The sequence below is a fragment of the Nilaparvata lugens genome, unplaced genomic scaffold (genome assembly GCF_014356525.2).
Source record: "Nilaparvata lugens isolate BPH unplaced genomic scaffold, ASM1435652v1 scaffold7175, whole genome shotgun sequence".
Classification (NCBI taxonomy): Eukaryota; Metazoa; Arthropoda; class Insecta; order Hemiptera; family Delphacidae; genus Nilaparvata; species Nilaparvata lugens.
Genome location: NW_024092924.1, coordinates 1 through 13600, shown reverse-complemented (window position 1 = coordinate 13600; position 13600 = coordinate 1). Strand labels below are relative to the sequence as shown.

Sequence of the window (13600 nt, the reverse complement as noted above, 5' to 3'; positions counted from 1 at the left end):
ATTTAGTGGAATATTCTCGGCTGGGTGCAGTTTGCGGCGCGCCATTGCTAGCTTTTACAAAACCCACGGCGTGGGTTGGAGTGGCGTGGATTAGCGTGGGTCTACTTTGCGGCGGGTCTTAATCACCCCGAAGACTTCTGCTACTGCAAATATTGACAACAGGGTAAACAGCTAGACGGAAATTCGATGAGCACTACTGTCCAAAAATTATTGTCAGCCAGGAAACCGAACCCGGTACCTTCTAATTGCTGGTCAGGAATGCTTACCCTTACACCAAACTGACAATACCTGAAAGCAGTGCTCATTTTATACGGAGCCATAGAGGCCAGCCAGTCTACAGATGGATTTTTTTTTATTTAATTACTTAAACATTATTAATTAGATGGAGATATTGCAATATTCAAATGCTAATGAATAATTAATAATTATTAAACAAAAATCCAAATTAAATGCTGTAAATCACCCCGTAGACTTCTACTACTGCAAATATTGCCAACAGGGTAAATAGCTGGATGGAAATCCGATGAGCGAAATTTATCATTGCTATAGAATAAATTATATTATTAATATTATGATTAGGCTATTAATGTTGGATAATTTTGGTTGATTTGGTGTTGTTTAGCTACGACGAAGGCAGCATAATGGTGAAGGTGGGTCGGGAGGAGCCGGCCATCTCGATGGACGTGAACGGCGAGAAGATTGTGTGGCGCGCCACTCGAGATACAGCAGGTCAACCTCAAGGCCATGCCGGAGGCGTCGAATCAAAGATGGCGAACGACTGCCGGTCGCCGTCAAGGATATGGGCAGCTGTGAAATATATCCGCAGACCATCGCTCATAATCCCAACGGCAGGTAGGTTGTCATCCATTGTTATTCATAATACAGTATCTAATGAATGAATTTATTTATTTGCAAATAAAAAAAAAATCTGGTGTAGCGCACTCACCCAACTTTCCTTGCCGTTAAAAATTGATCACCTGACGCTAGTGTTCCCGCGCATCTCAAGTCTACTATTCAAAGATTGAACCAGCTGGTGACAGGGCAATAACGCTGGAGACACACGAGGTCTGCTATCTCTTCATGTGAATCATTTAATAGAATCAACATTTTGCAATTGGATAATCACATTTTCTCGGATTCGAGCTATTTTCAATTTCAGGTAAAAATGTTACTGGACATTGATTGTAGGGATTTTCATGTCAATCTTTTTCCACTTGAAATTTTTGTTTAAATTGTATCTGAAGCCTGATAATTGAGAATCTAAAATCAAACTTTGCATAGATGGAGTGGAGATCCTGAAATTTTTACAGATATGGGACTTGTGGCAGTTGATAGAACTTATCAATGACTATTTTAGGTATAAATTTTATCATACTATTTACACTATTTATTTAGTTATAAATACTTTCCTTACCTATGGTAATAGGACAGTGAAAGTACTAGATATGCTTCTGCGCTAAACTAGAGCAAACACATAACTGTAGGATATCAGATGTGCGAAACATATTTAAATAGTTATAAATAGTTATCGATTGTGTCACCATATTTCTACATGGAATGTTATAGAGATTATACACATAAAATTCATCTTGTTCTTTACTGAATCTCAAATACTAAATATTCTACATAACTTAAATACATTAAAATACAGGAACTTCTAATTATTCCTTCCATCTGTAATAATTAATCACTTGAGCCTATAATCCTTATTTTTTTTACCTCAGTTGTATTTTATACGCAGATATCATTTTTCTTCTACCATGTGGTGATAACTTTCACCCACCACCACCTATCCTCCACCTTCATCCTTTACCACACATAACCTTGACGTTAGAGTAATTCATACAGTCTGATGATGACCAACAACAGGTCCAAACGATCGTCACTACCAATGTAAGTGCATTTTCACTCTATAAGTGTTTTTTAAAATTCAAGTTGAAATTGCCGTTTCTTATTAACAGTGCTCGTAAACTTAGATGAGGAGTAGTTTAGGATTGCCGGCCAGGATCGCCGAGTTGACTAAGGGCTTGCACCCTTCAGCCTGGTCGCGGGTTCAAATCCCCGAATCCCATTGGCTTGGACGTTCAATCATCTCATAAATCACCCTACCAATATCAATTGGGCCCGCCGCAAAGTAGACCCACGCGTATCCACGAAAAGCAACCCACGCCGTGGGATGTTTTGTAAACCATTCCTATAGATTATTCATAATCAATCAGCTGGCAAATGGATTATTCATTGCATGTATTACACAGATGTCTGGAGATGCCTATGAATTGTTTATAAAACATCCCTTTTGCTTTTGTGGGTTAGCGTGGGTCTACTTTGCGGCGGGCCTTATCCGCACAAGCAAAAAAGCTGGCATCATCCGCAATATAAACAATTTTGAACTCATTTTTCACCCGCACAAGTCTTGTATCCATTTAAGCATCGTACTCAGGAAAAAGATATATTTTATATTACTCATATTTAATGTATCGCTTGAACAGAATATTTCGAATGATTTAATAAATGTGGTTACTTCTATTTCAGATTCCTAGTCGTTTGTGGAGACGGAGAGTACATTATTCACACATCAATGGTGCTAAGAAATAAGGCGTTTGGATCGGCCCAAGAGTTCATTTGGGGACAGGACTCGTCCGAGTATGCTATCAGAGAAGGAACATCCACTGTCAAAAGTATTCAAAAACTTCAAAGAAAAGAAATCATTCAAGCCAGAATTTGGTGCTGAGAGTAAGTATAGTATATTATATATTATCAATTAAAAAAGTTCATTTTGAAACGATTCTCACGAAATTCAGAACATATTAGGTTTATAATATAAATATTCGATTGCACTATAGTGTGGTCCACGTTTATAATGGCAGTGGATAAAGATAGAAGAAAAGCGATGCCGATTCTCTGCATTAATTAATTATATTTCTACACTAACAAAAACATAATTGGCATCATTATGGACCTAGAAAAGGATAGTACCACCGGCGTGGTCGAATGATAGACAAGGATAGCAAAACTAAAGTTGATCAAATACTGTCATTATAACGTGGACCTCACTATAGGTCTCATCCCTGAGAAAACTCATTGAAGGACATTAAAAGGATAATTATTATTCATCCTTGGAAAAACTGATAATAACTATTTCGTCGTATGTTGGTTATGGAAGTGAGTGAGCGAGTTCATGTGTGTGGACTGTGTCAAAATTATGACTCAGTTGTTGAACTTTTGTAATCATTCAATCAGGTACTTAGTGCCGGTTGTAAAAAAGCCGTGTTATTTTCAATCCTGATTAATTTCATCAGCTCCATCTTTTTAATAATGGTCTTCTCTGATTTGGTCCACTTGGAGTGATCAGGATTAAATTTAACCGGCTTTTTTGCAACTGGGCATTTGTGAGGGATATTTTATGCATCCCTCTGGGAATTAATCTCAATTTACTGTGATTAGATAGAACATTTTTGTATGATGTTATTATAATTTCTTCTTTCGTAATAAATTGTTTATGCTTTTGTACTCCAGAAGTCCAGAGCGAAGCTCGGTCCCCGATATTATACTTACAGAGTAAGAGTATATTGTAATCATATATACTCGTAATATATATGTAGTAGTCTATGAATAGTATACCTCACGCAGTTCTCTCTTCCACAAGTATATGATGTCACCTGTTCTAGTTGATCAGTTAAATCATAATTTACTCTTAAAAACTGTTATTCGTTTTCTCCAAGATCAAAAAACTCACTTATGTTAATAAACTCAGTTCACGTTGAATTTGTATCCCATATGATAATTTATCCAGTTCCGTGATAATCTTTCCATCTGATAGAAATATTACTCAACTATTTTTTAATTATTTTTTTTTATTTATTTCAATCAGCTATTAAATTTGTTTTTCAAATGTGAGAATATTGATACTGATGGGCACGCATCATAAAAACATTGAACCCTACCTTATAGAAATAGACACGGTCAGACATCTGTGTAATGCATGCAATGAATAATCCACTTGTCAGCTGATTGATTATGAATAATCTATAGTCTGATCAATCCTATCTTCAAAGTAGATGATATATATAGTGATATCAGAGTATGGAGTAATTCCTTTTCTTTTCATATTATCCTTAAAATTTACAAAAAAATGAGACAAATGCATGCAATTAATAATTCAGAGTAAGATAGTATTTTCTCTCGATCTTTCTCTGCTTTCAACTCGGGCTGACCAGTTGCCAGTATGTCTTGTAGGGAACTTACTTTTGATGATAGTAGTTTTTTAATACGGATGATTAGCATTGTCGGTTCACCAACCCAAACAGCCATTAGCCGTTTTCACACCGACAGAATTTACGCTAATAAAATTTAAGCCATACGCTAATGTTTTTCCTCATATCCATATCCACTATACATGAAATCAACAAATTCATCTTTATTAATTCTCTACAGTAGCTTGTCTATTATTGTTTCAATTTAGTTTTGCTTTTTCTTTCAGCAGTGAAGTGATTGAGTTTATTGAAAAACACTTATTTTTCCAAGACTTTTATTATTCAATATTGATCTCTCATATTTATTACATTTTATTGTCATTTCTTGCTTCAATTTTTTTGTTATCTCTGCATATTTTGTATTGTATTGTTTGCTAACGACGTGTTTAAGTGGTAGAGTGGACATTATGTTCAAACTTCGCCACGTCAACAGTAGTATAAAAATGGAAGTCTGGGAACGTAGTGTAATAACATAAATAAACAAGTCATTCTATTCTATTAGTAGACTGTGGTTTTTTAACTGTATGAGGTTCTACTGTTCACGGAACTACTAGTATATCATTTGTGTCATAATATTCTCTCATTGGTAGGCATATTCGGCGGCTACCTGCTGGGAGTTTGCTCGTTGTCTGGACTAGCACTGTACGACTGGGAGACCCTGGAGCTGGTGCGTCGCATCGAGATCCAGCCGAAGCACGTGTTACTGGTCGGAGAGTGGGAGCTGGTGGCGCTGGCCACTGATGACTCCTACTTCGTGCTCCGTTACGACGCACAGGCCGTGCTCGCTGCCGCGACGCCGGTGATGACGCTGTCACGCCGGACGGCGTCGAGGATGCGTTTGAGGTAAACGATGTTCTTGTCAAATTGAATGTTACCCCATTAAAGTGAACACTTTCCCTGTAGTTGATACATGTTCGACAATTTTGTTGATTTTAAATAAGACAATGAATTAAAAATAAATGTGATTATTGTCAATAATTCACATAGTGAAATGTCACATCACTTCACATTTATTTGTCATCACATTAATCAATGAATGAATGAATGAATTTTATTTGCCAAAAACAAAATACAAAAAAGCTTTACAAAAAATAAATATAAGTAGGCCTATATGCTACTGCACTTAAACCAAGATACATACATTTATTTAATTAGATATAATAACGAATGATATCCTTTATATTATAAATAATAGTTTTAAAATGAAGATTCAATTTATGATCACATGCATAAGTACAGTAGGTGAGACAAAAGCACCGGCAAAAGGAAGATTCCTTGTGCGCCAGCGTGAGTCGTAAATCAGCTTAATCAGGGATGTAATATAATTATAAACTTGAATCTAGCGTATGAAGTGTTTGAAAATATAATTTATAATATGAAGTTGATTATTGTTATAAAAGTCACGATTGGAAATAATTCAAGTTTAGCCATGCCTCTATGGCTCTTTTTTTGTGTTTTTATTTTTCGGAAATTATTAAGTGGAAATTCACTTTCTAGTATATTTATGATTTACTGCCAATGTAGTAAAGTTGCCTTCTAAGAAGAGCTGAGTTGGTGTTATATATTTCATATTTTTCTTATTGTATTAGGTCTAAGATTATAATTTATGTCATCGGCTAGAGGGAAATTATGCTCGTATTTGAAACTGTAATTTGTTATGCAACTAAGATATAACTGTCGTATAGTTTTAACATAATGTAATGTGAATTGACAATACATAATTTATTTTATTCATCACTTTGAAATTGCGGCCCACAGAGAGAGAGAGTGATCTGCGGGTAGAATTTATTAGGAGCCTATAAATATCTATATATCTATAAAAGCAAAAAAATGGCACTTACTCACTGACTGACTCTCTCACTCACTCACTCACTCGCAGAACTAAAAATCTATCAGACAAAAACGTTCAAATTTGTAGGTATGTTCAGTTGGCCCTTTAGAGGCGCACTAGGAACGGATTTGGAAAAATTTCCAAAGATACGCCCAAAATATGCGTTTTCCAGCGTTTTTTTTTTCTTCTCAGATTTATCGAGAACAAATGAACAGAAATTGTTCAAATTTAGTACAGGAGCTCAGCTAGGGTGTAATAATGTTTTGTTAGAAGGAATTTGCAATAACGTCAAAGATAAGCCCAAAATTAGCGTTTTACCAGCGTTTTTTGCTTTTCATCAGATTTATCGAGAACAATGAACAGAAATTGTTCAATTTAGTACAGAAACTAAGCTAGGGTGTAATAATGTTGTGTTAGAAGGAATTTGCAATAACGTCAAAGATAAGCCCAAAATTAGCTGTTTTATGCGTTTTCTCATTCTTTCATCAAGTAATAGACAGAAAAAGTTCAAATTTGGTACAGAGGTTTAGCTAGGGTCTAAAAATTGTGATGAGGTGACTTTAATATTTCATCAAAGATACGCCCAAAATCAGCGTTTTCCAACGTTTTTCTCAGCTTTTCTGCGTTTTCTCAGTAGGTACTTTGACTTTCTGATGGAATGAAGCATGCTCAAACGAAAAATGCGGGCTCGCTTCGCTCGCCCGCTAATTTCTTTTTTGGACGATCCAGTCGGGGATCCACGGGGCGAGCCCCTGGCTAGACGGATCTGGCGAGCAAAGCGAGCCTGACGGCTAGTCTAAGATATAGATACGACTGAGGGTACAAAAAGATGTATACACTCTTTAGATAGTGAATATCTTTATCTTTGTAACGCACTGGCAGGCCGTTTCAGACCGCCATAACATAGTTGACCTACGTCATTTGAAATACGTATCTCCTAATGTTAATCTATCTGTCCATTTCAATTTTGTAGTCCAATTTTCTCCATTTTGTAGCATCTTATCGCTAAATAATACGCGTCGTCGATGTATTAACTATCATTCCGTATAGCTCAGGCATCGCATGCGCTCTAAGCTAAACAATGATACTCGACATGTGCTCATTAAAATAGATCGTCTGGTATGAACTGCTCATATATTGCGTATTAATATGTTGGGATACGTAGGCTACTTCATCACCCAAAGACGTCGCTCAAGCTACGCTACGGCGGTCTAAACAGCTTACATTTCAAAACTTTTGTTTGACGTTCACTGTCAATTATTACTGCATTCCCCATTTGTACATACCCATAAGATCGTAATTTGTGGATCGCTGTGTTTGTGGCTAGACCCAAATATTCAGAATCTCCAACACAATATTACTGTTTCTAGTGTAGATTGCCACATTCTTTATTATTCTTTATTCATACAAAAAGTACATCATCGAAATGATAGAGAGGGGAAAAATAAGGTAATCTTGTGCTATTCCTTCCCCAATTGATAAGTTACACATTATCCAAAATAGGTCAAGTAGAATCATGCTACAGATAGATTCCAATGGCTGTAGAAATTAGAAAAATTAATATTGTTCAACTGGGATTCAATCTAATTCTGTCCAATTGAGACAGAAATAACACAAACCCTAGATCAGAGCTCAATTTCAATATATTGCAATGACACATACGAAGGAGCTTTTGACACTGAAAAATAATGAAAAGAAATGTAAACAACATATAACGTTCAATTCTTTTTCAGTTTTTTTAATGATAAATATTTTTCAGGTCCTGGTGAAGTGCACGAAACAGTAAAAACTGGATTGTGGGTGGGCGACTGTTTCATCTACACCAACAGCGTAAACAGAATCAACTACTACGTTGGAGGAGAGATAGTCACCGTTTCTCATCTCGACAGAACAATGTATCTGTTGGGATACGTCGCTAAAGATAACCGACTGTACCTAGGAGATAAAGAACTAAATATCGTATCTTATAGGTAAGTGATATCCTTTATTTTCAAATTTTTATTAAAGGTGGCGCAGATTGATGGAGTGGTTTAAAAATAATTGGCAAACTGTCAATTTTAATGGTATTGTATTGAAATCAAGTGCAAAACGTGTAGTTACAATGGAAGTTTATTAGCAAAAATTAGTTGAGTTAGTTTCTAAAAATTACATCTATCAATGCCCTTCGTATAGAGCGACTCATTCTTGGAGTTGGTCCTTGACGGTCCATATTGTCCACAAACACATCACCAGCAATTATGATCACCACACTTACGTCAATTGGTTCCAACAAGATGGAGAACTGCACATACCGCTATAGTGAGGTCCACGTTATAATGGCAGTGGAGAAAGATAGAATAACAACCTTGCCAATCCTCTGTCTTGTCAAGCCTTCTACAGACGGTAGCTGATACAGGTTTATTGATGAATATTACTGATCATTCAGTAATTATGATCACCACACTTACGTCATACTTAAGTCAGAAAACTGATGTATGGATGCTTATGGTCAGGATGGTGCATACGCACTGACGGTCGGTCGAGCTCTGTAACCGGCCGATTCCAAGAATGCGTCGCTCAAGGAAGGCATTTGATGGATGTAATTTTCAAAATGCAACCCAACTAATTTCCGTTAATAAACTTCCATTGTAACTACATTGTAACTAATTGTAACATACTTAATAAAGAACTCTAATCTAACTACACATTTGGCACTTCATTCCAATCCAATAGCTTTAAAATTGACAGTTTGACAAGTATTTTAAAACCACCAGATCCATTTTCTCCACCCTGTACACTATGAATTGTAATATGTATTGAGTGTTTGAAATGTATACACATCTTAAACTATAGTAAAAGTATGTACTATTGTATTATCAACTACTAGTGAAATCCTATATTATAAAGAAGGGATTGATTTATAAATTCGCAGAAGACCTTCATCTGCCTTTCGAATACTGTATCTATGTATTGCTCAATTTATGGAATACAAGGAAAAAGTTCCTATTTATGTCAGAACAGGAAGAACAGATCAGATTCGTAGGTGATTGTGAATCATCGAGGCCCAGTTGCCCGGTTAAATTTTACCATGATTAACTACGAGAACCAATCATAGAATGCCTTTTTTATAAGACGGCTTCTCTGATTGGTTCTCGTCAAATCAATCACGTTGAGATTTAACTAACCGGCTTTTGTGCAACCGGCACTCTGTATATAGTGTAGGCCTATAGCAGAAAACTTAACTAATCTTGTTATACCATTCAGTTTTCATCGCAATGCTGTTGGAAAAAAGATGTCAGCATCTGTCGATAACTGTAGTTCAATGTTCTAAATTTACAATACTACTTGAATTGTTGAAAATTGTTTTAATATTTGTTATGTTTTGCAGTTTACTGTTGTCAGTATTAGAATACCAGACTGCTGTTATGAGGTCTGATTTTGAGACAGCCGATAGAGTATTGCCCACCGTACCAGCTCAGTACAGGACTAGAGTTGCACACTTCCTCGAAAAACAGGTAACAAGCGGTGAAAACTTACTAAAAATTATTATTCTCAATTATTATAAAAGCAATAGAATTATAAATCTCACTATGGATTGCAACCATATAATTTTAAAAGCAAGCATAAAGACTCCTATTGAATGTTAAAGCATTACATTACTTTGCTCCGATATACTAAGGAATTTCAAATCGTACTCCAAATTTCTACCTTGAGTTTTAGACCCAGAAATATTGGACATGAGTAGGATCTGAAAGCTGTATATATTACATTCACATATAAAGTGATACATTCACAGTATTTTAGTACTTATACTTTTTCTCTTTCTGCTGCTTGATGTTTGAACTCTGTTTTTAATTTGTTTCTAATTTGACTGCATGTAACACTTTGGTTAATGAACAGTTCAATTCTTGCTTAAATTAATAGGTTAAAGTTTGACATTAAAGGGGTATATCACTTCTTCACAGTCTATGTGAGCAATGCCTGCAATGCTTCTTTTAGTATCACTCTTGCTACATTTAAACGAGATCTGTAGGCTTTTTCCTTTTCAGTCTTCTCACTGTATTAGAGTTGTCAGCTTGGATGCTCTGATGATTATGTAGAGCTTCTTCATGGTTTCTGGCAGCCTTTGTGATCATGACATCGACTGCTTCCATCTGCATGTCCCTGTGGAGATCTGAATTTCTGACAAAGTATGGAGCATTGACAGCATTCCTCAAAACCTTGTTCTGGAATTTTGGATGGTGTTGATGTTACTTTCCTTGCACAGCCCACAGCTGGATGCCATACAACCACTCAGGCCGAAGAATTTTTCTCTACAATATTAATTTATAGTTGGTTGAAAGGCTTGAATTTCTCCCCAATAACCAGTACGTTTTCGAGTATTTGAAACCAATTCTTCTTTATTTTTCTGACATGTGACTTCCATCGTAGTTTTGCATCTAGTGTCATTCCAAGATACTTAGCTCCATTTGCAAACGGAACTCTTGTTGTTTTTAATCTTATTGGGATGTATACATAATCCTATTTGTGAAGACAGCATGTGTGGACTTTCATTCAACTTAAAGGTTCGAACCCACTAGAACGTCATACCATGACCGTGCCCGTACCGACACATGCAAAAAATATTCTTTGCATCATTTGATATGTAATACACCATTAGACCGTTCCGTCACCGCAAGCACGGAGCGTGCCATGCACGTCCAGGTCAACATTTGTCGGCCAGTATATTTTGTCTGTGACGGAACGCTCCTTGCATGGCACGTGACGCCTGCAAACCCCGTTGTAACCGCGCATGCACGCGTTGGTAACCAGTTCACCGCTACATTCTTTGCTTGAAGTTTCTGGAGCATCCCAATGTATACCAATTTGTTATTATTCTTTCACTTTCAAAACTTTTAGACAGTATCTTCGACACTACTTATTAGGGAGACAAAATGAAGACTAATTTTGATTTATTTTCAAATCTGTTTGTAAATCTCAATTCTATTCTAAAATACATATCTTACTTAGTTAACAGAGCAGAAGAGAATTTGTGTTTTATTTTTAAATATTGGTGATCTTTATCTTTGATGTAGAACATATAGTTGAATCTCAATTAGGCCTATACTGATTACAAGAGCAAAATTGTATGAAAATAGCATAAGAGAGTGGAATTTTCTTTTTCTTTTTTCTTGATATTGTAATGTAAAATTATAAAATCTAATTATGTTATTAATAACACGATTATTAGTATCTTATGCTATCCAACATTCTAGAGATACACCATCCTCATCACAAGCTTTGATTAAAGAGGATGCAAAAATATTATTTAATATGATATTTATATCATTATTTTATAAAGAATTTGTATTCTATGTTTGTAAGTATGAATTGTATATTAAATTTGTGTGGACCTTAATAATGGAAATTGAATTGAATGATTCTCTTGCTACTGACGCGTTCCCAACAACTTCTGACCGGGCATCATACGCGTATCATACGCGTACCATACGCTATCATACCCGTACCATACGCGTAATGTACTGGCATAGAACGCTGTTGATCCGTTGTAGTGGGCATAGTTGTTATTTTACGTGCCTGGCATGGTTGACACGGTCCGTGTCTGGTACGTTCTAGTGGGTTGTACCTTAATCCGCCAGGTTCTAGTCCATTTCTCAATTTTCTTGATGGCTTCTTGTGCTTTACTTGTAGCTCCATCATTAGTTTCTCCAAACTGCTAAGACATTGTGTCTATGTTCAATGAAAAATGGACTGTACTAAATGATATTTTTATTCTATTTCAATTTGAAAATTTATTTTATTTTTCAATAAAATATTAAAACTCATTATTTTAAATTCATTTAACTTTCAATTTAAATATTATAACATTGTGAATAAAAGATAATGAATTTATGCTGGCAAGTTCTGAGTGCAACTTAATCTGCTTTGCTGCTTAGAAATCCAAAGTAGCCAAATTAGTTGAAACCGTGTGTTCTTAGTTACTAGTACCTCCAGATTTTATCGTGAGCTCGATGGTTTTAAACGGCGAGACACACATAGTTCAAACTATGCCAGTTACACAAACATCGATTTCTGTACTACGATTTCTTGCCATCCTTATGATTCTATCAGATTAACGGAACTTTACCAACATCACTGTTTAATCTAATAGAATTTTCTGGCAAAGGCTTCCGTCTTTCCGTCTTAACATTCTTGGTTCAAGTCTTGTTTTTGAAGGGACGGATTCGAGATCCAAAGGTTCAAAGAACCCCACAAGTCAACCGAAGCTTATTGTGTTCCCAAGTAGTATGTTAATTAGGCAAACCAATACCTATGTCATTTACAAGAACAAGAGTTTTTTCCTATACTAACATTCCATTCATCACCTGTTGCAATCCTTGTCGCAATCCAGTGTGATATGCTTGGGAGTCTCCTCAGACGGATTAGTCCTCGTGACCTACGTGAGTTCCACTCCTGGCCTTCTTTAGGTCCTTCCGCTGAGGAAGGGGCGGCCAATTTTCCTCTAGGCGCCGCCACCCTTGACTCAGCCTCTTGACCCACATTTGTGCCTGGTTTTTCACCCATCACTGTCTCTTGGGTTTTTCTTTTGCCCTCCGAAAATTCGCAGGCTCGAAAGCCTCACCTTTCCCAAGAAGTTTTGCCTAAATGGCCGCTCTTTTTGAGTAGTGGTGAGTTTTGGCCTCTCCACCCACAAACTCGTGACCCATGGAGCTCCACTCCTGGCCTTTTTATAGGTCCTTCCGCTGAGAGAGGGGACACCAAACTGCTTCTAGGGCGCCCGGCCACCCTCGACTCAGCTTCTTGACCCACATTTGTGCTTGTAGTTTCGCCCATCTCTGTCTCTGGGGTTTTTCTTTTTGCCCCTGCGAAACTGCCTGATGGGCAGATCCCGTGATTTGAAGGCAATGAACTTCTGGAGTTGCCTTAGGTCCATTTTAGTCGCCTCCTACGACAAGCATGGATACTGTGGGTGAATTCTGGTTTTCAACAGATTCTTGAGTTCGATGATCGACTCAAGCTCCCCCAACCACAGGGGGCTTCATAATTATAGTAACTGATCCTCCACCTCGGGGTTTCTGAAAGATTCTCGTTAGCTGCGACAGGAACACTGCCAGAACCTTTTGAGTATCTATGTCTGATCCGTGCATCTCATAATAGAATTTATAAGGACGGCAAGAAATCGTACGTACAAAAATCGATGTGTATGTAACTAGCTTGACAGAACATACATTTTTTACAAACATACATTCGTAAACGTGTTGCTAAACATGTTTCCGTCTGTTATTGTTGACAGGGCTTCAAGCAGCAGGCGCTAGCTGTGTCGACAGACGCCGAGCACCGGTTCGAGCTAGCTCTTCAGCTGGGCGAGCTGGCAGTGGCACTGGGGCTGGCCAAGGAGGCCGCCAGTCAGCAGAAGTGGCGTCAGCTGGCTGAGCTGGCCACTGCCAGGGCGAGCTCACACTCGCGCAGGAGTGTCTGCACCAGGCGCAGGACTATGGCGGCCTGTTGCTGTTGGCCACCTCGTCAGGTGAGTCAC

The 13600-nt window shown here is 37.2% G+C and overlaps 1 protein-coding gene across 1 annotated transcript; it reads left to right on the top strand.

The window, feature by feature from the left end:
* Window positions 1-622: 622 nt before the first annotated feature.
* LOC120356584 (coatomer subunit beta'-like) lies at window positions 623-13591 on the top strand (the record flags this gene model as incomplete). The annotated part of the gene is given in 11 exon segments (XM_039445537.1): window positions 623-712; window positions 714-761; window positions 763-852; window positions 2533-2674; window positions 2676-2733; window positions 4844-5038; window positions 5041-5100; window positions 7847-8054; window positions 9452-9578; window positions 13358-13514; window positions 13517-13591. Coding segments are annotated over 11 exon segments (1250 nt in total), but the record flags the coding sequence as incomplete, so codon positions are not given.
* Between the last annotated feature and the right edge of the window lie 9 nt (window positions 13592-13600).